This window comes from Nymphalis io, chromosome 16, assembly GCF_905147045.1.
Source record: "Nymphalis io chromosome 16, ilAglIoxx1.1, whole genome shotgun sequence".
Lineage (NCBI taxonomy): Eukaryota > Metazoa > Arthropoda > Insecta > Lepidoptera > Nymphalidae > Nymphalis > Nymphalis io.
The window spans coordinates 10737308-10764717 of record NC_065903.1 but is presented as its reverse complement, the minus strand read 5'-3'; the positions used below and the strand labels follow the sequence as shown (position 1 = coordinate 10764717).

Below are 27410 nucleotides of genomic sequence, written 5' to 3'. Positions count from 1 at the left end.
AATCTTTAGACAAATATATAAAAAAAAACATATATTTAAATTAATGACACATACATAATACTCACTACACTATTATACTATACTATAACATTGTTCATGTTATGTTATTATTTATGACATATATGCTTCACACGACTAGATCAAAGAGCTCGAACTTTAACATAATCAACGATTAAGGCAGGTTGTCTCCATGTGGGATACCAGGAGGACATGTCCTGCCAGAAACGAAGACTGGCTTTCCGACCACTGTTCCGCCAGGGTTTTGGTCTTCCCGCTGATGTCAGATCGTCCCTAAATTCTGTGATACCTCCAGCTGCTACGCCCAGTGTTATGAAGAACTGTTTAAATAGAGAATAATTCAGAAAAATAACATTTTTTGCTTCTAAAAAAACATATCATATCAAATTAATCGAAATATTTTAAAAAGTTTAGAAAATGTTTATATTTTATGAGCTATGTAATAATTACGATATATTTTTCTATTAACACAATCTCACTAAAAATCTTAATATAAATTCGCTATCGTCTACTTACGTGGTCATCGAATGGTGCCATATTTGAACCCCTCGAGAGTAGAGTCCGTGGCAGGTCACAAGTTCGAGCAAAACGACCTTGAAGTCCGCTGGCGGCTGGTTCTATTCTAGCCCACTCTTCGCCATCCACAGACAATGTTATCCTTTCTGAACAAATAATTTAATTTAGAACTCTTCCATAGTGTAGTTTATATTTAAATATTATATACAGTAATGTTAACGTTTATAATATATTTAACATATATAAAGTAATAACAACAGGGCCTGCTACTGAGGACATTTAACAGAAAAATCCAATAATGTTTATTGGTCGGAGCCGAGATCTCAAAATCTGAAGCTGTAACAGAAGATTCTAAATATTTATCATGGCTTTGGTATATTACATATTAATATAATGTCATAGATGGATAAGGCAGAACATCATTATAATTTATATTATGTCATCTTCTTAGACAGACTTTCTTAGAAGTACTTGATGGTAATAATTAATACGTAATAAGTTTTCTACGTTCGTTACTTTGCTCTCGTAATGGTTTGTAAATAAGTTTAATTAAAACTCGTTTCTGCTCTTATTAATGATGCACACAAATAATTTTATTGTTTATAGAAAAAACAGACATCGATACATCTATGATTATCTCACTCAACTGAGATATTTGGTTCACTTTCGAACTTATAATTTGGACAAAAACAATCGATGATACTAATTGGTTTCGATTCGGCACGTGAGTAAGAATTTTTCAAATATACAATAAAAATAGTCAGTACATAGAAGGTAATAAAGGCATAAAATATTCCAACCGGTTACTTCAAATAATAACTTCAACAATTTTAAGCTGTCTGTTAAAATGGCATTTTTGAAAACAAATAATTTTACGCCAAAAGTTGCACTCAATCAATTTACAGTACATTCAAAATCACTTACCTGGTTCCCATCTCGCTGAATAAACATGGAAGTCATCGGACCAGGGTTTATTTGAAAATTTCTCACTCAGCAGAGTATTGCGGCATTGTGTATTCAACATGGGTCCTCCATAGAGGAGCTGTAACGAGAATATGCAGCTTGCATTACGATAAAATTAAAGACTATTTAAATATTATATATATAATGTTTTCTAAGTGTTCTATCTAGAAGAAGCTATAGTTTATTTCCGGTACATTTTTGTCAGGTCTGTCTGGGTAAGGACCACCTGACTTATAAAGCTTAAAATCAATTAAAGGGACAAGGGATATAATATTTTTATTTTATTTCAACGACTTATCAATAGTCGGCGTCAAATATGATTTGTCTTAATGAATATATACTATGGTAATCTGAACATAGCACAATATTTACAGGTAAACACAGCATACTCAAAAACATAATAATTTAAAAGAATATAGTAATTATAAAATCAAAAAGTTATTCATAAGTAATTATAATCTAATCTAATCAACAATATAGAAGTATGTTGTTTTAGATGCCTATTTGGTTGTGCATTGACAGGGTTTATTCAGGATAGCGATAACTAACCAAGAGCTAGACCATTTGCACATTAACCCTTTTAAAATAAAATTTAAAAACAGAAGTTAATGAAAGCACATGAACTGAACAAGGCCAAACACCACGTGCCAGCTATTCTCATAAACTTTGGAATTGGAAGAGTACATTAGTAATGCGGCCATTAAAATAAACGAAGAATCAAGCTATTAAGGCGTTTATGACTTCATGAGACCCTAGATGGCTCAGTGGTGAGGATGTAACGACTGATAGTCTACCTAATATGAAGTATCGTAGTGAAATATGCTTATATATTCTCAAAGGGAGAAGAGACCCTAGCCCAGCAATGGGACAATTACAAGCTGTTACTTTACTTTTGTTAGTAGTAGTAAGTTTTTGAGTATTAGTGGATGGAAACGATGATAATGATAAGATCAAATCAATATTAAAATACCAACATTTTAAATAAATGTTACCTTATTTCCAACTTCATTATTAACAAAAGACAACTGTGGGTTGCCTCGTGCCCCAGCTATCCTAAGAACTCCTGACGCGTAGTTCGGTACGCCATACTTTTTCATCAGTGATTCCAATAAGATATCTGAAAAGGTTATAGAAATAAATAACTTATATAGATAGCCTTAACAATGGCATAATGGATAATTTGACTTTTATTTTCAATAAATTTTAATAACTAAAATATATATTGACTGCGGAATTGATGTTCATAATATCTAAACTGATTTTCCTAGCCGTACTTTAGCTAGCACCAACCACTTTTCTATATCAAGAATATTCTCTCAAGAATAACGCATTAACGCGTTTTCCCAAAATACAGTGGACCCCTCCACTGGTGGTAAGTGGGACTCACCGACGCCAAATGCGCTGGAATACCCATTAAAAGACCAGCGGCAACAATCTCATTAGGAGGACGTCACGGGATAGCTTGTGATGCCCCAACGGTTGGAGATTACCACAATTTTTAGGAACCTGTTAATATTTCGTAGGAGTAACGTAGAAAACAAATCAATTTAGAAAAATAAATATAATAAATGGAAAATTGAATAATCCTCGCCTGGATAGAGCCAATCTCCTTGTGGTAGTTTCGCTCTGACTTCCAAAACGCCGTATGTGAATGAAAATGATTTTAAAGTGAGACGACCACTAACCACCGGTGGTAAGATACTAGCACCCCAAGCTTCAACGAGGCATTTTGTCGAAGCGGCTGTACATCTAGAAAAAAAAAGCATTGATATAATTATCGACACCTTGAGGTATATAATAAAACAACATTAAAATAATTGCAGTATGTAGAGATAGAACTTTGCTCATCTATGCGATAAGACAAAATATTCCAATTTTGCTTATGTAGCGACGCAGCTAGTTAGTGGAAAGCTATAAACAATTATACGATAACATTTTAAAATATTTAATCCTCCATAATCCATCCATAACAGCCTGTGAATGTCCCACTGCTGGGCTAAAGGCCTCCTCTCCTCTTTTTGAGGAGAAGGTTTGGAGCTTATTCCACCACGCTGCTCCAATGCGGGTTGGTGGAATACACATGTGGCAGAATTTCAGTGAAATTAGACACATGCAGGTTTCCTCACGATGTTTTCCTTCACCGTAAAGCACGAGATGAATTATAATCACAAATTAAGCACATGAAAATTCAGTGGTACTTGCCCGGGTTTGAACCCACGATCATCGGTTAAGATTCACGCGTTCTTACCACTGGGCCATCTCGGCTATTTCCACAAAATACGTTTTCTTCATGAAATTTAGATTTTAATCCATCTGTGAGACTGGATTTGAAGACCATACTCATCTCTGTGCTGGTCAAGCCCGTCGATTATTACATTTTAAATTATTTTTTATTCAATCAACTTAATTTATTAGATGAAATTATTTTCTACTTAATTTAATATAACTATTACACAAAATGTAACAGAAAATGAAACCCAAAATTAGACGCCACGTAAAAACCACTGTGAACATTTCATTAAAAAATAAAAAGGATGGTCATTCCGATGTTATTGTTTCCGCCCGGGATCGAACCGGGGACCTTGTGCGTGTGAAGCACACGTGATAACCGCTACACTACGGAAACGTTGTTAATCACTGCGAAATACACGATAAGTATCGATTCGCGAGCAATTTATCATATCTGTATTTATAAATAGTATAAAACAAAGTCGCCAGAATTCCTCGTTTTTTATCTCCGCTAACTCCTAAACCACGGAACGGATTTTGATAAGGATTTCACTTATACAAAGAGCACTGATACAGTATAATCTGCACAAATTTTCTACAAAATGGCTGAACTATATCGGTATTTTGTCTAAAAACTATTTTCGTACTCTTACATGGCTAACGCTAGATAAACCGTAGGATATACATCGGAACAATGTACTAGAAAAATGCCTACAGAAAAGTCCGTAATAGCATATGTATTCTATGGTACACTCACAATAACTATTTTTATCTTTTAGAGATTAGCAAAAAATAAAGTCGTTTTCTCGAATTAATTTTTAATCCTTATTCAGATTATTATGTTGGTTATTTAATATAGATTAAATTGTTTAATTTGTTTATTTTACAGTTTATAAATTAAGTGCAACCAAAAAAAAATTAAGTAAAAAATGGTTTTATTGAAAACAAAGATAATATTGATATTGATAATGTACTAAAACCTTAAAAATTATTCGGTAGGTCTTTGGTACCAGTCATCACACCACTCTTATCATTAACCTAGGGCATTGATTAGACAAAAAACAACATCGAAATAAACTAACAAACAGGGCAAGCTAAATAAAACCGTTTAAAAAAACTCGCAGTCGGCGGTACACTGTCGGCGTCCACAGAGATTTTCTTTTTTTTAGTTATCATTGCATCCATTTCTTTTTATTTAATTTTTATTTTTATTGTATTATATTTGAGTAATTTAAATGTGTTTTATTTTATTTATTTTAATAGGTAATGAATCTGTCGCTAAAGTCAACAGGTGCAGGCGTTAGTGTCTTGAACAAACTGTCAGCACAAATTCAAGCACGATGTAGGAAGGATTATAATGCCTATCTTTGCAAAATATATGAGGAAATCGATGCTCATGGAAATAGACATGGGTCCAGAGATCTCTACCATAAAATTCGATCCATCACAAAGACACTTCCTTCTAAGACCTGGACCATTGAAGATAGTGATGTAGAGTAGTCAATGAGCTAAATCACATAACTGACGTTTGGAGGAGATATTGCCAATCGAAAAACTTTCCTGATACAGAGCCTGGTAATGAAAATCAAGAGCCAGACATTCTCCGATCGAAAGTAAAAGCCGCCATTATGCATCTAAAGAAGGGGAAAGCCACAGGAAGAGATTTTTTTTTTTTTTTTATAGAATAGGAAGGCGGACGAGCATATGGGCCACCTGATGGTAAGTGGTCACCAACGCTCTTAGACATTAGCATTGTAAGAAATGTCAACCATCGCTTACATATCCAATGCGCCACCAACCTTGGGAACTAAGATTTTATGTCCCTTGTGCCTGTAATTACACTGGCTCACTCACCCTTCAAACCGGAACACAACAATATCAAGTATTGCTGTTTTGCGATAGAATATCTGATGAGTGGGTGGTACCTACCCAGACGAGCTTGCACAAAGCCCTACCACCAGTAGATGCATTCCCGATCAAATATATAAGAGCCTTAGGCGACATAGGTGTCAATATCTTCCACAACATATACAACAAGATATGGCATTCAGGAAAATGGCCAACAAAATGGTCTCACAGCGTTTTCATTCCTTTGCACAAGAAGGGTTTAACTGAGAAGTGTAGCAACTACCGCCTAATAGCTCTCATAATTCATGCTAGTAAAATCCTGCTACACATACTAAATGAACGACTGAAGAACTTTCTATCCGAGGAAATTGCACCAGAACAAGCCAGTTTTGTAAAAGGAAGGAGTACACGTGAGCAGATCATCATTGTTCGCCAGATAATAGAGAAGGCACGAGAGTTTAACAAGCCCACTTATATTTGCTTTGTTGACTTCTCAAAGGCATTTGACTCAGTAAAATGGCCCAAACTATGGAGGGTGTTGCTGGACATGGGTACACTGAAACACTTAGTCCACCTTCTTAGACGTCTTTACGAAGATGGGACTGCATCCGTGCGGACGGATGATGTTTTATCTAAAGACTTTCATCTCAGCGCTGGAGTCCGCCAAGGATGCATAATATCACCGCTCTTGTTCAATGCTTACACAGAACTGGTAATACGCATTGCGCTTGAGGACTGGAGTGACGGTGTTGCAGTTGGTGGGCGCAATATAAAATATAATATCGAATAATGGCGAATGCGACGTATGGCAATTACGAGAACTGCAATGGAGAGGCTGAAGAAAATATGGAGGAACAGAAACATTACCAAAGAAACCAAAATCCGGCTCGTACAAACGCTTGTTTTCCCCATATTTCTATACGCTGCGGAGACGTAGACTTTGCGGCAGCTCGAAAAAAAGAAGATCGATGCTCTGGAAATGTGGTGCTGGAAACGAATGCTAAGAGTTTCGTGGACCGAATTTACCATTAATATTTTCATTCTTCAAGAACTTGGCATCAAACAGCGTCTTTCGGCGCTGGTTCGAAAGCGCATACTAACATTTTTGGACACGTCTCACGGCAAGGAAATGACTCCTGAGCGCCTTGTTATTCAAGGCAAGATGGATGGCATCAGACCACGTGGAACGATGCCCATGCGATGGACCGACATAATAAAAACAACTGTTGGCTGTCCTTTACATGAATGCACCAGGCTCACCACTAACAGGAATATATGGCGAAGGCTCGTGAGGCGAATAACATCTGTGCCATAACATAATACTTCATGGCAACCACGACCGCTCTGACAACAGTGTCACTACGAAGAAGAAGAATTAATCTGAGTTTAGGTTCCTTCTTTTATTTATTTAATTTTACTGCTATTATATATATATATAACAACTACTGGAACTACAGCACATTTTTGGAAAAAAAATCAACATTTGAAAAGTACATTATTCCAGACGGAAATAGGCTTTTATACATACATATATCAATTAGCTAAATTCATGATCATGTTTTTCCACTCAGTTAGAAAAAGTCATCTTGAAAGCTTCCACGGCGTGCACTGCGTGAATAGTTAAAGTTACACGAAAATAATGTTTGGCTTAATTGTTCCTCATGAAAATTTCTGAATTGTATCTTTTTTAAACTTTACCCAAAAATAATGAATTGATAATTCGCTAATGCGTAGTAAAATGAAACATTAAATTATAACAACGTACCCACTAAACAAATCCAGAGTATCAGTATACAGTGACGAATTAGAAAACCCTGGTAGATCCTGTAGGAGCTTCGGCTGAATATACAAATATCCCCCATTTATTGAAATCGTCGCAACGTTTGGTGGACGCTGGTAGGAAATGAAGGGGTAATCCTAAAATAAATATACTTAAATTAGGAATAGTGCCCATATTGGAGAAGTTCAAACTGAAAGTAACTGGTACTTGCAGTTTGAAGTTCATTTGCAACCAGATGGTTGAGCTTCATGCAAGCTCGTCTTGATAAGCACCACCTACTCACTCATTATAATGTCTCGCTAAACAGCAATACTGAGTATTGTTATATTATTGTTTAAAAGGCGAGCGAGCCAGTGTAGCTGCAATCACAAGGGACATAATTTTTTTTTAATATTCTGAGACATTATTCTCACACGGCCATCTGATCCCAAATTAAGCAGAGCTTGTGCTATGGAAACCGGACAACTAATATACTACATATACTACTTTTTTATGTAAATTCATACTTATATAGGTAATTACACTCAGACTCAGGACGAATGTCTGTCCTGGATGGGAATCGAACCCACAACCTTCGTCGTAAAAGGCAAGTATTTAACAACCACGCCAACCAGCTCGTCAAACATTAAATCTCAAGGTTTTTTTTATTTAAGAGGTGACAAATGATCAGCAGTCTCACTTGATGAAAAGTGACTACCACCTGCAACACTTGATAGCTTGTAGGTGCGTTCTCTTCTTGAAGGCGTGCTTCTTCTAGTTGATATGGTGCCAATGTCTATTGAAGTATCTGACCCATTTGCCCATTTAACGGTATTTATAGTAAATACTTACTGGTTCATCAGGTATATATTGCTCAACCTGCCACAAGTCTTCTCGAAGGCTATCGAAATTGTCTTCAAATATAATCTGACCAGCGCATGCTTGTCCATTCCTCACCAAAGTCGAGGTTGGTAAGCATTCAGCGTCTGAATCACTCGAAAGATTTTCTAATGCTGCAATTAGATTTAATTCAAGACATTTTTGACGGCAAATTAAAAAATACACCAGTACAAGTAATACATTTTATTATTTATTAAATTTAATATCCTTGTGTTTTTGAGATTTTTGTAATCTAATTCAAAAAAATACCATATTTAATTTGGTGACAGTTAGTTCAGTTATTTGTAAATAAAGCGCGGGAAATCTATTGTTTATTTTAATCACAAAACAATATCAATTACGTTCTGAAATATTAAATATTGAATCTGAAATATTTAATAATATTCTTATTAAATAAGAAGTACATAAATAAGAATTATGTATATTGATTTGTCCTTACCCATAACGGTGAAGGACAAATTGTCCTTAATATATCCTTTTCTATCGTGAACAACGTAGACATAATAATAAATGATATCTCCAACATTAAGCTGTTTGTTGAGATCTTCGTAAGACCATCTTCCATCTGTAGGATTAGTTACTTCAGCGGTAATCGTTCCGACGTCGTTTTCACCAATTTTTTTATTTATATTCCCTTGGAATACAAACATGCTAAGTTTTGGATTTGCTGAAATAAAGTTATTTATTAATAAGGATTATATGATTTTAGTTCGTCTTAGGATAACATCTTACTTGATGGCGATATGGATATTACAAATCTAATATTAATTATTTTTTCTGTTAGTCCATTTAATTAGACGACATATTGAGTATTTGTCTCAATAAACAACTCACTTCACAAATCATTGGAGACTTTCATTTTCTTACATTTTTTATGTCGAATATGTTAAGTGTAATGCTAAAGTCCTAAGTTGGACAATATGTCTATAGCTTAAGCTTATTAAAAACATACAACCTTTCTCAAAAGCTGGTTAGCTAGCGCATTTTTTTAAATTGGTCTAACGGTTCCTGAGATGAGTGCGTTCATACAAACAAACTTTTCAGCTTCATATATCAGTATAGATAATATTTGTTGCTAACTCACGTCATCACTAAAATACTATGGGAAAAATTTACACGTACAATATCGAATTGGCTCGCAAATACATAAAAAACCCATAAAAAAATATCGAGTGATTTCTGTGTATTATCGAGTGATTTTTGTTTCATATGTAACAGATAAGAAATATTAATTTATTCTCTAAATCGGTATCTGCAATTTAATAAATCAAGATGCACAGAGATCCCGTTACGTTTTCGACTTGTGTTTATATTTATTTCATATACAAATAACTTACAGGGTATTGATATTCTTATTCCTTTCGGTTTTAAAGCTTGTATCGTCACATCTGGAATCGAATATCCCTGACCACATACTGTTCTTAAATTAATATACACCAACAGGTACACAACAACACGTCTGAGCCTGGACAGTTCCATTTTCTTACTGATAGTAGTAAAGTCTAAAGCAATGAAGGCATTTAATGGTTCCTCACTCGTAAGCTGTGTAACGGGTTACACTTTATTTAATTCTGGCCGATACATACTCTAATCCGATTTTTTATCTTTATGTTTATATTTATGAAATATAAGATTAATTTATTTTAGATTTTATAAAATATGCGTTATTGTCTGTTCTGAATTATTTATTATCGTTTATAATAATTAAAAATATACATATCTAAGAAATTTATGTAATTTTTTAATTAATTGATTTGTATTCAAAACTGTTTAAAATTTTAAACACTTTTTCTTTACAGCTTTTTTTTCAAAAATCAAAATCATAAATACCTACTCGTATTATTAAGGTGTTTTGTACCATTTGCTTAATTATTACTTTTTTACATTTAACCCAATTGATTCCATTAGTTTTAATCATTAGTTAGTTTTAATCATAAATAACATTAAATAGGTACCTTTATTTCTATATAATTTTGTTTACAAGTTGTTGTAATTACGTCATGATGACGTCACAGATATCGGAAACGACATAAGACGAAATTATCACTTATGATAATTGCGTTATATATACAACTACAATGCAATACACTTTAATTTATAAATCAGTAGATGCACGTTCTAAATTAATATATTTATATTACATATTAAAGATACACAATTTTTCAAAGGTAAATCCCCTTTAATTATTTCTTAAGAATACGAATCATCGCTATATGGAAAAGGTCAGCAACACGGAACGAACTCGCTCCTTGATAAAAGGGGTTTCCCTGTTCTTTTTTATTATGTATTGACTTTATTTTATTTTATTTTATAATAAAAGACACTACATACTGTATCGTAATACAACTTTAACTATGATTAACATAATACTGAGATCATGTCGGTACAATATTAATAAAATTATATTCAATCGTAGGTTTTATAATGAGAATCCTGGGAAATTCTGGGAAGATCCTAAGATGGGGTCGATTAAAAACTATTCGGGTCAATTAAAAAATTCTCAGTACCCGCGCATTGATAATGTTAGGAATTGTGACGTGTTACAGTGACCAGTTTTTGTCAAAGTGACAAAATAATTTAGTAGGATATTAACGTTAATATATGTTGTTATGTCTTGTTTCGTGTAACTAAAGAAAATATGGCTGTGTATGTCTTACAGCTAAACAAAGGCATCCTCTTGTGTTAAGAGTCCATGCTGGTGATGGGGGCATCTTGATGGGTACACAATTACCCATATGTGTAACCCAACACCACAATGTTTTCTTTCTGTAAAGGAAAATCAAAATAAATACGTGAAAACTGTGACGCTTAACCGATTTAATTGTAAGCTTAAATTTAAGATATTCTACGGAGTTATTTAGAGTTGTTGCTTTTCATTTAAAAAGAGTAATCCACATATTTATTAATAATAATAATTTATTGTGACAACTAAGATGCAAATCATTATTTGCAATAAGTAACAAAACATAGTTTTTTTTAGTTTAAATAATGAAAATAAAAATAGACCATTTTATAAGCAAACTGTTAAGTTTTATGCGGGGTTATCGCGAAATAATAACATAAGCAATGACAGATAAGTATAAGTATATAGCATTCTAACCCTTTTGGTTGTTGATTCAAGAGTCAGTTTACTTTGTACTGCCAGATATTCTAAGATCACTTCGAAAATGTCACGGCAGTGACTAAACAAAGCTTCGTGTTAATAAGGACATAACTGTTTAAAATCTATTCATATACAATGTTTGTAAAAAACAATATATCAAGTTGTTTTTTTCAATATCTTGCTTTTTAGTGACAAGTGTTTATCCACAACTTGAAGCGCCTAAATTGTTGGATGTCACAGCGACGAAAGAAGGAGGAATATATGTTGTGTGGGATCCTATTGAATATAATGTATCTGATCCAATATTGGGATACAAGGCAAGTTAATTTCTTACAAACCATAATGTATTCCCGCCATCGTCATAATTGACGGATTGTATTATAAGAATACATCAAAAATGGCTAGGCAGATTCTTACGACTGCTCGACGGTAACCCTCCTTAAAAATTATTGCCTTGAGTTTAAATGCCGTCACCTTACTGGTCACATATCCGATTAGTGTTTTGCAGAAATATCCTTAGTCGACTCATTAAATAGCGGTCGAAATTGGGTATATCTGAGATGCTGGTATTGTACTCTGCTGGAAGTTGGAACCATACAGTAAGCTATTCTAATGGGAATAACATGAGTAAAATGTACCTATTTAGTAAGGTTAAACTGCATATGATATTTAAATAACATTTGAGCAATTGGACTGATCGATTTATAAATTATTTTTACATAACATGAACACTGACCTAACGTTTGTTATGTAGAGCAACAAATCAATTTCATTGTTATCTCTCGTATTATATATTTTTTTGACTGCCTCGTTGGTCTAGTGGCTACATGCAAGGCCGCAGACCCGGAGGTTTTGGGTTCAAATCCCAGGTTGCGCGAATAAAAAGTTATTGAATTTTTCTGTCGAAAATTCTCAGTAACAACCCGGAATCTGCAAGTTGGAAGTGTGTACACTCTCGTGCCTTGGAAAGCATGTAAAGCCGTTTGTCTTGCGCCTGAATACTTTCCGTTCGTGTCGGATTGCTGTCCCATCGGATTATGAAAGTTAGGGAATAAAGAGTTCACCTATGTTTGCACACACACATGTGCACTATAATAATTCCTGCGCAGTTGGCTAATCTTGCTTGAGATTGGCCGTCGTGGCCGAAATCGGTCTGGAGGACATTATTACTATTACTATATATTTTACATATACTCATTATCACTTATCTTTTTTATTTGTTGTAAAACATATATTAACATTTATAACTAAGTATGTATATGTTTTTGAATTATTTATCCTTCAATTGTTGGATTTCACAGATTAAGATATGGGAGGTGAAAGAAAAAACGGAAAGAATGTTTAAGCTGATTAACGCTGATCAAGTACCTGGTTGTGTAAAAGAAGATAAGTCTGATGAGGTAGGAATGTATTGTTTTAAAAATGTTTCTTTTCAAAGCAATTATTACAGGTTTCTTTGTTTTTTTTTTTGTACACACTAATGTCAGGATCTACCTGACCGATTTGATTTTCGTTAAATAGTTAATTTTTTAGGAAAGTTTATACATAATTAGTTTTTCGCCTATGGCGTCGTCCGTATATGTGCAATTGTATTAGGCCTATATATAATTAGATCCTTATCTGTGAATGTGACAGCGTGTATGCAAAATTTTTTGATAATCGGTTCTGTAGTTAAAAAGCTTTCACGAAGCGTAACAAACAAAGTCACGTTCAAATTTATAATATTAGTAAGGATTATGTTTGTTATTGAAGCTTAGATGGTCTTCTAGCGTAATTATAGTAACAGTGGATGGTAGTTTCATAGCAGGTTCAAAATAAAGTGATCTCTTCCAAAACATTACTGGTAGTAGGACTTTGTGCAATTTCGTCTGGGTAAGTACCACCCACTCATCATATATTCTACCGCAAAACAGCAGTACTTGGTGTTGTTGTGTTCTGGTTTGAAAGGTGAGTAAGCCAGTGTAATTACAGGCGCAAGAGACATAACATCAAAGTTCCCAAGGTTGGTGGCGTATTATCGGTGTAAGTGACAGTTAATATTTCTTACAATGCCAATGTCTATAGTGGTCACCACCGCCCATAGCCATTGGCATTGCCACAAATATTAACCATCTCTTACATCTTGGGAACTAAGATGTAAGAGATGGTTAATATGTCTCATGCCTTTAGTTAAACTGGCTAACTTACCCTTCAAGCCGGAACACAACAATATTAAGAACGTACAGTAAAGTAAGTTTTGCGGTAGAATATCTGATGAGTTGGTGGTACCTACCTATAAGAGCTGGCACTAAACGCTACCTGTTAAGATATTATTTTTTGTTATTTGTGTTGCTTTTTATTACTCAAAATGTGATTCACTTCGTTCATTCGCTTCATCATGTTTTGCAGCGGCTCCAACCTTTATTTACCATTGTTTTAATATTGTATAAAAATGGTACTTTTGTATTTGTAAATAGCATTGTTAATTCATTTTATTAATTTACAATTACACAAATTGAGGTAATTAAAAAGTAAAAACTGTTTAGATCAAAATCATTTATATTTCAGTTATATAAGTTTAAAGCTCAATTACAAAGCTACAACTCTAACATAATCGACAACCAACCCAGGTTGGGTCTAAGTTGGATACCAGTTCTCTTTATCTTGCCAAAAACTGAAGCTCGCCTTTCGGCCTCTATTGCTCCAGGATTTTGGCCTATCGCCCGATGTGACTCCATCCGGAAATTTCATGATACCTCCAACAGCGACACCTAAAGCTATCTGAAACTGAAAATGAATATGCAATCAAGTGACATTCATTAGAAGTTGGTGAAATAGAAAAGACCCACGTTTTTATTTGAACAATGGCGAGAACATTTCTAATAACTTACTGTGTCTAAAACAAATTGAAAAAATATATTTTTGATAAATTTTTTCTTTAGGTGCGTTGAGAGTATAACTATGATGTAACTAATGAAATGACGTCATAAAATGGCAATACCGAGTTAATTGCGAAAGAGATCTAAATATATACAAACGTACACTTGCTAATAATTTTTTAGGGCTAATCATGAAACACATAAATCATATATCTTTAAATAGATTATAGACTTCTTACACACATTATAATACTGTAATTATATCTACATTTCCAAAAAAAAGAGTAAATGAGTAGAACGAAATATAGAAGTATAAATTCTACCGCGCGTAAAAGTGAATTTTTATTATTTTATAAGCTAAACAAACAATTAATTTTAAATGCTTAATACATTTAAATAAAATTTTACAAAGACCAATGACTGATGAATTTTAAAGTATTAAAACTAATCCATATACATTAGACTACTATCCTTAATTAAATAAATCGTTTCTTTTATATACATATATGTCGCTGATTCAAATGGATTGCCATTTTAATGGCATTTTAATTTTATTAAATCAGTCAGTGCGTACGTCTGGCGTTGGCACTATCCTGAGAGCAAGAGACTAAGGGGGTTGCTAGACTAACGATCACATTAGTCGGCTACATAATAAAATAGGCACTCCTCTTATAATTTTCATACTTGACGTCTAACAACCGACCAACCTATATGACATACATCACGTTGTGTGGTGTTGCTATTCTAATAAGTGACGTCGTATACCCGCTTAAATTTACTATCTCTGACACGGCAGTTCTGATCCTCATCGCGCTCTCGCGTTGCTTTTCGACGTCACATCCAGCTTAAATGCGCACGCAAGCAAAGCCTTTACAGACAGCTTTAAACCTCACACAAAGCCAAGCGTACAAGCTTTCAGCACGTTACAGCTCTAGCATATAGCAAATCGTACGAGCTTTCAGTATTGCTCAGAAGCAGCACTTGGAACACATTGCAAAGCGTTATAGCTTTCAGCATCAACCTTGGGTTTGATTGATGATGAAGATTTGAGCCCAACCTCACTGCAAAGCGTGTTAGCTTTCAGCAGATCATCAGGATAAAAAGCGGTAAGGTTTTCAATCCATCCTTCAACAAAGCAAATGTTAACCGTAATGTAAGGGGACATTAACAATTACCCAATTCGCCACCAATATTGGGAACTAAGATTATGTCCCTTGTGCCTTTACTTATACTGGCTCTCTCGAACTTCAAACCGGAACACAACAATGTTAAGTATTGTTTTGTTCCGGTTTGTAGTACCTAGCCAGAGGGGCTTGCGCAAAACCCTACCACCAAGTAAATTTATCATCATAATACTAAAAATAAAATGAAATACAAGTTATTCTATTTCATCAAAAATTTATTTATTTAACCTTTCAACGAAGACAAGGTCGCGAGTTTTTGCACATAGCCGCATAATTGTACTTAAGTGATGGTCAAATGGTGCCATAATGCTAGCGTTCCGCGTAGCCCCGCAGGACCAGGCAGGTACGTGGCGAAATTGACGCCGTCCACGTCCAGGGATATATTATCTTAAATTAATATCACGAAACATTTAAATAATTAAAACAGACACACAAATGAACATCTATATAAATAATTAATGGCAATAATTTGACTAGATGATTATAAATGCATAGTGTTTACCAGTTTATAGAGGCTTGAAATTTTAGAGAAAATCTTAGCTTTGTAATGTAGGATAGGCGCACTAATTAACTCAATTAAGCATCAGCCTGTAAGTGTCCCACTTTTGAGGAGACGGTTTGGAGCTTATTCCACCATGCTGCTCCAATGCGGGTTGAAATTCGACACATACAGGTTTTGTCACGATGTTTTCCTATACCATCAAGCACGAAATGAATTATAAACACAAATTAAGCACATGAAAATTCAATGGGTTTAAACTCAAAATCATCGGTTAAGATTAACGCGTTCTAACCACTAGGCTATCTCGGCTATAAAGTTAGAGAAGGTTTGGAATTTATTCCACCACACTTCCCCAATTCGAGTTGATACACACCTGGCAGATTTTATATGACACACGCAGGTTTCCTTTCGTCATTTTTCATTCAATACCGAGCACGAGATAAATTTTTAACACAATTTAAGTACATAAAAAATCATTGGTGCTTCCCTAAGTTTAAAATTCTGTATCAATAATAATATAATAATTCACCCATACATACTAAAAGGTAAAATATAGGTTTTCAGAAACAACTGGTCCAAAATTATAAATACCTGGAGTCCACCGAAGAGCGTAATCATGAAACTCATCGGTCCAATAGCCTTCGGATATTGTTTTATAGAAAAACTCTAACGAATTACGACACTTAGCGTTTATAACGGGACCTCCGCTAATTTCCTATAAAAAATTCAAAAAAATCAATCAATTTTAAATAGCATTATTCCACTTTAATAGTTTTTTTTTATATAAAATAGGTAATATACGAGCGAGCTGATGGTATGTGGTCACCATCGCCCATGGATATTGGCATTGTAAGAAATACTAACCTTTCATTACATCGTCAATGCAAATATCTACCTAAACGAGCTTGCACAAAGCCCTTCCACCGAATATTCCATGACATTATTTACTTTTTTTTTAATACGAAGCATAATAAAAAAGTAAATCAATATAGAGATAACTAACACGAGCACTGTAACTTGGGCTGTTCGTGTCTATTACCACGAGACATCACGACTTTCAAAACACCCGAAGCGTAGTTTAAGCTGCCATATTTTTTCGTTGAAGATTCGAGAAGTATTTCTGAAATTGAATATATCTTTAGTGATTTTTTTAAATTCATATTTGACTTATTTTTGTACCTATTTTTTTCAGACAATAAAACACCTTAAATAAACAAAAAATGTACAAACATCATTATTGAAGCATCAAAAAGATCAGTGGCAATGTTTTTAAGGTCAGTAATTAAGCGACTTGAAATGATTTCCCTGTAACGAATGGGCTTATTTTCGAATAATATCATAAGTCATTCTTATGCAAATAACATAAATATATTTCTTCGATTAATGGTTGATCTTAGTATTGTACCGTAAAAAGTATACGAAACCATATACATACAGACACTTACATATATATACAGACACTTAGAAACGTCACAATTCAATATATTTTCTATAGCTTGAACGAATATGTTATATCAAATTATTTATTACAATAATGGATTTAAATCTTCAGAGGTACCAATTAGTCATTAAAAGAATAATAATAAAATTGTATTGCTGTTTTTGAAAGCATATTAATTTTTTATCTTTATTTACCTGGATAAATCCAAGCGCCTCTGGGCAGCTTGGCACGAATGTATAGTTCCATAGGTAAAAGCAAAACGGGCGCTCGTCAAACGTCCACTTACAATCGGTGGCAGAATGTTCACACCCGTTGCCTGTATCACACACTTATCTCCTGTACATCTAAAGAATGTTTTCACTCAATCATATATATTCTATCTTACAAACAACACACTGAGTTACAAAGATGATGATGATGATGATGACGTCATCTTGACCGATTTCCACCACTGCCGCCAATCTTAAGAGAGATAATAGTGCACAAGTGAGTGCGCAAACACACTCTCAATACCCTCACTTTCATAAATCTGTGGGAAGGCAATCGGACACGACCGGAAAGAGTTCCAACGGCTTTACATGCGCTTTCGGCTTTTTCGAGGCACAATAATGTACATACTTCCAACTTCCGGACTCTGGGCTAATACTAAAAATATTCGACAGAAACCCCGTTAACTTTTTATTTACCCGCCATGACGTTTGAACCCAATACCTCGGAATCTACAGTCTTATATATAACCAATAGACCAACGAGGAAGTCATTACAGTAGAGAGATATGTGTGTATAAAATAAATAATATGAGTCTAAGACGATTGTATGAAATAACGAGAGCTGACTTGGGGTAGTAGTCGGGAACGAAGTTTTTCTCGCTAAATATTATGCATTCAATAACAGGAATATTGAAAGATATCAGCAGTGTGCGAGTAGTTAAATAAAGAAAAAGAATAAAATAAATAAATTATCTACTATGTTTTCCTTCATCGCCGAGCGAGATGAATTATGAATAATAATTAGACAAATAAATATTCAGTGCTTGCCTGGGTTAAACCCGGAATCTTCGATTCACTTACTCTAACTCCAGAGCCAACTCAGCTCTTGTTAATTAAAGTTCTTTAAAATAACGTAAAATTTTACAAAGAAGACTTATAGTAATATAAAATAAAAAATGTATCGAATCCGCTTAAAAGATCCAAAGTGCTTGTCTGTATAGATTCGTTGTTTTGCTTTAGAATGTCTTGCTGAAGTTTGGGTACAATGTTCAGGAAACCATTTTCAATGAAAATATTGGAATTTGAAATTGTAGACAACGGTCTCTGATACGACACGAACGGATGTTCCTGCATGTGTTAAAAATAAAAAGTTTGTCGTTTATTATTAAAGATGACACAATTATCATAAATAAGTTATTAGAAGATTTAAAAGCCACAAAAAACAATTAAGTCTACTCATATTATCGCAAAAACACAAACAGAAGCAGACGTTGACTCTATGAAATTATTTAAACAAAAAACAAAATTAAAAATATTTCTGATTATGATATCAATTTCTAGCCAAATATTTTGCGTTTTTTAATGATGAAACTTTAAGCTTAAAATATAATTTAAGATCAGCAAAAACTATCGTTAACCATCAAGCATGCGATGACTTATAAATATTATAACACAAATACTACTACTAACAGGATGGTTAATTGGTATACACTGTTCAATCTGCCAAAGGTCTTCACGAAAATTATCAAAATTATCTTCGAAGATTACTTCTTGGGCACAGGCGTAGCCACCTCTGACCTTGGTGGCAGTTTTCGGACAATGCGCCCCAGGAGCAGCTGGGTCTGATTCGGCCCCTTCTCCTTCTCCTTCCTGATTTCAACGAGCCCAAACTCGGGGTAGTTGCGATGTTCCGTACCCGAGATATGGCTCGCGGGGGTGAGGTAGTCCAAGTCGGAGGGGGGGGTTTAATTTTCGTGGGGAGTCGATTGGGAGTATCTAAATTTGGAAGGGTTTGGGGGGGTACTTAGGGGGGGTCACTTGTTTCAAGGAGGGGTTAAGATGTTGGCGTCCGTGAGCACACCGTCGGGGGATTTGTGATGGTAAGTAGTAGTAGAGACCAAACGCGACAGCGACGGCCAGTACATTCGGATAGAAAGTTCTGCACTAGCCACCCCCGCCTTGCCGACCCGCAAGATGCCTCTTAACGCCTCGTTTGAAGGAACCCAAGTTATAAAAGGAATACGTGGCTTCGGCATGTGTATATATTGTAGAAGACGATGGGCGTCCTCGATATCAAATGGATTCAGACGGCTCATCCCGCTATCTGACTTTCTCTTTTAAATGTATAAATATAAAAATAATAATAAATATAATTGTTAAGCAGAACTTAAAAACCGTTCCAAACATCTTTGTCACAAAAAAGATTGTAAATAATAATAAGAATTTCTGAAGATATTCAAAATAGTAATCCTAGTCCACCTTGATTGTCGATGGATAATAAAAGTTCAAATAAAACAAGTTTCAATATAAATTGCTAACAAGTATATTTTCTCGCAGTGTTCCCTATTAAGTCTTAACTAACAGATATGAAAACACATTGTATGAAGATTTAAAGAGTTTATTGTGTAACAATTTCCATCTAACACTGAATTCATTTATTTTGGTATCAACTTCATTTAATACTGAAAAATAATACGAGGGTGGATGTAAAAAGCGTTTTAAGAGAACTGATGGCTTACGAGAATAAACTTTAAGATATAACTAACAACTATTTTTGAAATAAAAAACATGATAAATAACAATAGCAATAAAACGTTTCGTTAAAACGTTTCACATGTCATCCACTGATCAAAACAAATGTAATCTATGTACTCCATATCCATCCGACATCCATTGCGTTAAAACTTCGTAGTTGATGTTGTGACGTGCGTGATGGTTTTTGATATAGATCAACCAACAGAAGGCAACGCGCGATACGCATTCCCTTGTTTAATTAAAAACTATATTTATCGCATGCCCCATATACATTACTTCTGGCTATATACATTCGAATTGATGATTTTAGAAAAGAAAGCACGACAACAGTAAATATAACATAAGAAATATGAATAAATACATTTAATTATATGCCTACGATGATCACTCGTATATGATCAATGAATAAGAATATCTGAGTTTCTTGATTTCCCTCAGTAGAATCAACATACCGAAACGGATGAAAGTTTAAATTGAATTAGATTTTGAAAATTACGACATATTTTAAATAAGTTTATTATTGATTTTCACTTTGAAATAAAATATTCTCATTCGTATTATAGTATATTGTTGAGCACCCGATTCGCCGTATCTACTTTGGGTTAGATAAGTCCATTGAACTCCAAGCACCGAAAACGAATATATATTCATACATATATGTATAATTATACCCGTTTTGTTACATTTAATATAAATTGATGGAAATTATTACATTGATAAGTAAATATTATAAAAGACGTACCAAGTACGTGTGTAAAATTCAAAAACATTTTTTTTAGATATAGTCTACATTATAGATAATATATTAATTAGTATATTTTTAATATATTAAAAGTATAGAGAGTCAAACGCTACATCTTATTAGTAGTACCATAAATAGTTAGATATATTATAACACTTAAGAATTTTCAGAAGTATTGTTCATGAAGAATATTATTAAAAGCTATTTTCAAAGTTGTTTTTATATGCGAAAAAGTATTGAACAATTTAGGAAGTTATTTTCTAGTGGCTATAATAAATAATTACACGAACTTTAGAAATAACTGTTTCACAGTTAAAACCGCATTATACATTTAATTCATTTTAGCGTGCGAATGTTTTGTAAAATAACAATACTTACATTTTTTTTTTAATCTTATAACTATAATATTATAATTAAATGTTAAATTTAAACAGCCCCAAATTAATACCGTATTTGTATCATGTTTTGAAATAATTTAGATGTTTTAAAACATTTTCATTCCAATCACAACAAAATATTTTTAATTCCAAATTCAAAAACCTTTAATAGTTTTTTTTAATAATGAAGAAGTAATAACTTCTTTATTAGATGATTTTTTAAGCAAAAATAACTACTATAAAATTTATGAAATGTTTTGATGTAGATTACAGTTAATTGGTTTTTTTTTAAACCTATACATTTCTTAAATGACAATTAACTATACACAATTATTGTACCTACTGTACTGAGTACTGTCGACATAACACGTTATCTTATTTGTTAAATAAAAGGCTTTTACACACCACACGATTTTAAAATTAAACAGGCTTTCTATAATAGATGTGTGATCATTCTAAGATATTAATTCATCATAATTCAAATATGGAACATCGACGTAAATTAACTACATTTCATAATAGAGTAATATTATACTAGTGAAAACTCTTCACTTGGGATAAATCACCAAATTATTTTTTCAAGATAAATTAAAACAATACACTACGAGAAAGTAAAATATTCTAGTATTATATACAAGCTACTGATTTATTATCTAATGGTACCTTTATAGTGCCTTGGCTTAGAACGGAAAACTAAGAATTTATTATAATAAAGTCCCTGGTGAAATTACCGTGACTTGGAATAAAAACCAAAGTATCTACTTTTTTTATGATAAACCTTAACAATATATTATGATAAAGTAGAATATTCTAGTATTATATACAAGCTACTGATTTCTTACCTAATGGTACCTTTATAGTGCCTTAGCTTAGAACGGTAAACTAAGAATTTATTATAATAAAGTCACTGGTGAAATTACCGTGACTTGGATTAAATAACCAAAGAATCTACTTTTTTTAAAGATAAACCTTAACAATATATTATGATAAAGTAGAATATTCTAGTATTATATACAAGCTACTGATTTCTTATTTATATATCTTATAGGGCGTTGGTGACCACTTACCATCAGGTCGCCCATATGCTAGTCCGCCTTCCTATTTTATTTAAAAAAAAATAATGGTAACGATATATCAGCACTGCCTAGAATGGTAAATTATTTTTTTCTTATAATACGAGTTACTAGTGGAAACTCAATCACTTGGGATAAACCACCAAATTATATTTTTCAAGATAAATTAGAACAACATACAATGAGAAAGTAAAATATTATAATAATATAAACAAACTACTAGTTTGTTATTTAATGGTGCCATGGCTTAGAACGGTAAATTAATAATATCCTTAAATAAAGTTACTGGTGAAATCAACGTAACTTGGGATAAATAACCAAAGAATCTACTTATTTTTTTGAGATAAACAGAACATTATATTATGACACTTGTTTGTTTAGTAATTTCTATCTAATTTACATATATTTTATTAATAGGATTTTATAAAACAACTTACTTTATTTTAGTTATGACATCGCGATCGTCGTTTAAGTTGTGATAAAATAATATTCAAATTACTAATGTACTGGTTAGTTATTTCATTCGATCCATTTCGTTTAGAGCAAGAACATCGCAAGGTTTCTTGGAGATCAGCTTGGAGCAATCCAATTCTTCGATTTTAAGACCTGTTAATGACCGAACTCGGCTTAAGCCACCTAAGCTTGACCTGCAGCAAAGAGTTTCAAGCCAAGATGAATAAGAGCATGATCTAAATTATTTTTTGCGTTTTAGGCATAGTTCAACCCCGAGACAAGGCAATTGGATGCATTCTCCTTTTAGATGGATCGTGATCAACATAGGGAATTAAACTGATTCAGGCTGTCGTACGTGGATCCGCATCTTTTTGAAATCTATGCGAACCAAAATTATATCGCCATACAGTTGAGCACGCCTGTAATGATTTCAGTTATGTGACCTAATGCTCCATTCACAAGTTCCTTAGCATTGTCAACGTTAGACCTCAACATAACTTTAAAACTAAAAATAATTTTCAGTTCTTTTCAGTTTTATAAATTTTCAGTTTTATAAATGTCCAAATGTATTTTTTATTGTATTAGGTAGGCAGCCTGATGTTAAGTGGTAACCATAGACATTCTCATTGTAAGAAATTTCAAACATCGCGTACATCGCCAATCCGCCACCAACCCCGGGAACTAAGCTGTTATGCCCCTTGTGCATGTAGTTGCATTGGCTCACTCACCTTTCAAACCGGAACACAACAATACTAAGCATTGCTGCTTGTCGGTATAATAAATGATGAGTGGGTGGTACCTACCCAGACGGGCTTGCACAAAGCCCTACCACAAGTAAAATTAAATGTATAATAATAATATCCTGGGACATTATTCACACACGGCCATCTGATCCCAAATTAAGCAGAACTTGTACTATGGAAACCGGACAACTGATATACTACATATACCACTTTTCTTTTGTAAATACATACTTATATAGATAATTACACCAAGACTCAGGACAAACAGACATGTTCATGCACACAAATGTCTGTCCTGGGTGGGAATCGAACCCACAACCTTCAGTGTGAACGGCAGGTATCTACCAACCACGCCAACCGGCTCGTCTGTGTATAACATGAATCTGATCATTTTTTTGTTTCATCAATTAATTGATCTTGGGCTCTTATTGGCGTTGAGTCTTGGATCGAATCATAATTCACTAAATAAAAAATGGAAACAACTCCATTTAAATTCATATGCATACAGAATTCTTAAATGACATATGTAATATTTATTTATTAAATACATAAATCATATATTACGTAAATACAGGAGACTTACTCCATAAATATGAGTATGCTTGTTCAATTACTCGTAATCATGTCGACAAAAGCTTTTAAAATATATTATTTAGGTACATATTTCATAAGAGCAAATATTATGACAAAGTAGAATATTCTAGTATTATATACAAGCTACTGATTTCCTATCTAATGGTAACTATATTGTGCCTTGGCTTGGAACAGTAAACTAATATCTTATATTAAAGTCACTGGTTAAATTACCGTGACTTAGAATAAATAACCAAAAAATCTATTTTTTCTTCAATATAACTCAGAACTCTATATTATGACAAAGTTGAATATTCTAGTATTATGTACAAGCTACTGATTTCTTATTTAATGGTACCTTTATAGTGCCTTGGCTTAGAACGGTAAACTAAGAATTTCTTATAATAAAATCACTGGTGAAATTACCGAAACTTGAAATAAATAACCAAAGAATCAATTTTTTTTTAATATAACTCGGAACTCTATATTATGATAAAGTAGAATATTCTAGTATTATGTACAAGCTACTGATTTCTTATCTAATGGTACTTTTATTGTGCCTTGGCTTGGAACAGTAAACTAATATCTTATAATAAAGTCACTGGTGAAATTACCGCGACTTGGAATAAATAACCAAAAAATCTATTTTTTCTTCAATATAACTCAGAACTCTATAGTATGACAAAGTAGAATATTCTAGTATTATGTACAAGCTACTGATTTCTTATCTAATGGCAACTGTATATTCCCTTGGCTTGGAACGATAAACTAAGAATTTCTTATAATAAAGTCACTGGTTAAATTACCGTGACTTGGAATAAACATTGAATAAACATAAAGTACAATATTCTAGTATTATATACAAGCTACTGGTTTCTTATTTAATGGTAACTCCATATTGCCATAGCTTAGAACGGTCAACTAAGAATATCTTATAATAAAGTTACTGGTGAAATCACACTGGCTTCAGATAAATTCTACTTCCAAACCAAAGATTTAATTTCCTTTTTAAAATAAATCAGAACACAGATGTTATACTGTGTATAAGATAATAGTAAGATAAGCATTGGAAATATATACAGAAATTCATCAATTTTGTTTTTAAAGATTAATGCAAATGTGTGTATGTTACTGTGACTTTTTCTTGATCTAAATTCTTATTAAAATCAACAGCCAATCGTTGTCCACTGCTGAACATAGGCCTCTCCCAAGGTGCGCCAAAGCTCCCTGTCCTCCGCCTTCCGCATCCAGTTGGTGCCCGCCACGCGATGCGAGTATGGGCAAACCCCTCCCTTAATGGCAGATGCGCCCAAAAAAAAAATTCTTATTAAAACAAACAAAATTTTATACAATAATATAAATGTTAATATAAATAATAGTTAAATAAGTTTTTATTTTATCAAAATTAAACACTGCATACTGATTGAAATAAGACATAATACTTATCACAGCCTGTACAACTTGAAGAAATAACCTCACAAATATATATTTAATCTAAGCTGCCGTCTTATATTTCTGTCAAATATTAAGAGATATCATTTTTTTTTCTTTTTTGTTCCAGCAACTTAAATGGTATAACATATCCCAACACTATGCTACATTAGAAAGTATAGAAAAAATATCCTACGAAAAGCCCTTATTTTTTTTCACATAAGACACATCATTTATTTACAAAGACAACACTCATCCCTCGAAACAAAAATTGATACTACTACCACGTGACGTGATTATCTGTATATATATATATATATACATGTGTTGACAGCTAAGAGACATTCAAAATTACCAACTTGCAGTTTTAGTTAGGATTTCCTACATAATCTAATAGAAGCTAGGTTATGTAGGAAATCCTACATAATCTAGCTAACCTCGAACGTTAAGACATGTTTTCATCATCTATGATAGAATAGCAACATTAAATACAAGAAAACATACCTCTTAAAATGCAATAAGAAATATAAAAAACAGCAGAATAAATTTTATTATGAAATCGTAAGATTAAGAAAAAATTAAATTCTATCCTATCCTATTATATATTTTTTACCACTTCTATGGTATAAAAACATTATTTTATATGAAATTTTAAAGTTTCATTTTGACCTTATAGGCTGTTTTATCTTAATAATATAATTTTATATTTATTTTAATCGAAATATCGCAAGTGTAGAATGAAATTGGATCAAGTAACAATTCCTTTTAACATCTACTTTCTATAAAACCTAAGCCCCCATATTTCTAAAACCAATAAGATAAAAATACACACGAGTTATATACAATAAATATTTAAATGCTATTAAAAAGTGTCTATGGTTGGAATAGAAAAAATAAAAGAAATTAATAATTCTTGTACTTTATAAAAAAAAAAAAAAACAAAAAATAAAAAAGTAATTTTGTAAAAGTTATAGAAAAAATATATAATTACACTATTTTTCAAGATCTGTACTAATTATTTAACTGACACAATACAACTGAATCTTTAAAAAAAAGTTGATATTATTTTGAAATTAGAAGCATTTTTTTTTATTTCTTACGAACTGGTCTCGTTACCTTATCTAGTTTAGATCTAAAATTAAAAAAAACACAATCAAAATAAATAATAACCCACAAAATTGTAATCTAAAAGCTAACGCCATATTTACTTAACAAGGTTACTCCTAAGCGTAACCAATAAAAATAAAGTTACATTTCAAGATTCCGCTTAGACTATTCACAACAAAAGTATATAAAAAAAAATTTGCTATTAAAACAAGAATACTGCGACACGTGCCGGTCTAAATTATAAGGGAATATCGATTTTGCCATCGTATATCGCGAAGGCCGCGCTCGACGAGCTCACTTCGGATATACCGCGTCTCATTTTGTCACAGAAACACACTTTCACTTCGTTCGCACTCGCAATGGTGTCCACTTCACAGTGTCGGACGTCCGCTACACTCGTGTCACCCGGCAGAGGGTCCCGGGCCGGCCCGCCCAGTGTCCCGCCGCAGTGACACAGGCCGCCGCTGGCGCCTACTGCGTCTTCCTCTCGGACTCGTGTCATACGAAATCCAAGGCGTCGTGTGGCTTCGTCGAGAACTTTCCGAATGATCGCTTCTTCAATGTTCGCTCGATTAGTTTCTTGACTTCGCTTACGATAAAAACGCTCGATGTTAAGCTGACTAGAAATATGAGATCTGAAAAGTACCAAATTTATAATAATAATAAAAAAATTGATTGATGTAAACAACCTTACTGCTAAGCATTCTTATAAGATCTTTATATTCATCATCTCTAAAGAGGGTAACGAAACACGCCCTCCCCCTCAACTGATACAATTATGCAAGGTTACGTAACACAGTTGGTGCACATAATACCACAGTAAGTTAGAAAGTTTTTGCAAAAAAT

At 33.2% G+C, this 27410-nt stretch overlaps 2 protein-coding genes, 1 non-coding gene and 1 pseudogene across 5 annotated transcripts in view; all 4 read right to left on the bottom strand.

Moving 5' to 3' along the window:
• Nucleotides 1-19: 19 nt before the first annotated feature.
• Nucleotides 20-9751, bottom strand: LOC126774310 (beta-1,3-glucan-binding protein-like). Its single transcript, XM_050495775.1, has 9 exons — nucleotides 9571-9751; nucleotides 8673-8900; nucleotides 8186-8346; nucleotides 7340-7491; nucleotides 3089-3246; nucleotides 2490-2614; nucleotides 1459-1576; nucleotides 535-680; nucleotides 20-338 (listed from the first exon to the last, which is right to left on the bottom strand). Exons 1-9 carry the CDS (start codon nucleotides 9710-9712, stop codon nucleotides 141-143), a joined length of 1428 nt encoding a protein of 475 aa, XP_050351732.1. The 5' UTR covers nucleotides 9713-9751; the 3' UTR covers nucleotides 20-140.
• Nucleotides 4051-4123, bottom strand: Trnav-cac (transfer RNA valine (anticodon CAC)). Its single transcript has one exon. It is a non-coding gene; the product is annotated as a tRNA-Val (tRNA).
• A 5945-nt stretch (nucleotides 9752-15696) lies between the features above and the next one.
• LOC126774533 (beta-1,3-glucan-binding protein-like) lies at nucleotides 15697-20204 on the bottom strand (annotated as a pseudogene).
• A 5942-nt stretch (nucleotides 20205-26146) lies between these two features.
• LOC126774286 (calcium-transporting ATPase type 2C member 1) overlaps nucleotides 26147-27410 on the bottom strand; it is a 32618-nt gene continuing 31354 nt past the window's right edge. For 2 of the 3 annotated variants that reach the window (XM_050495731.1, XM_050495730.1), the window contains exon 19: nucleotides 26147-27199. In XM_050495731.1, the coding sequence (XP_050351688.1) occupies nucleotides 27063-27199 (137 nt within the window). In that variant the 3' untranslated portion in view covers nucleotides 26147-27062. The remainder of the gene's footprint in view (nucleotides 27200-27410) is intronic. The other variant, XM_050495732.1, reaches the window with a different exon arrangement.

What these genes read in the sequence shown, in the direction of transcription:
- LOC126774310 (XM_050495775.1), bottom strand. Translation starts at nt 9,712, where the DNA reads ATGGAACTGTCCAGGCTCAGACGTGTTGTTGTGTACCTGTTGGTGTAT. An exon ending in AATATATACCTGATGAACCA is followed by an intron (nt 7,492 to 8,185) that starts GTAAGTATTTAC and finishes TATTTATTTTAG; the next exon opens with GATTACCCCTTCATTTCCTA. An exon ending in AGGAGATTGGCTCTATCCAG is followed by an intron (nt 2,615 to 3,088) that starts GCGAGGATTATT and finishes TAACCTTTTCAG; the next exon opens with ATATCTTATTGGAATCACTG.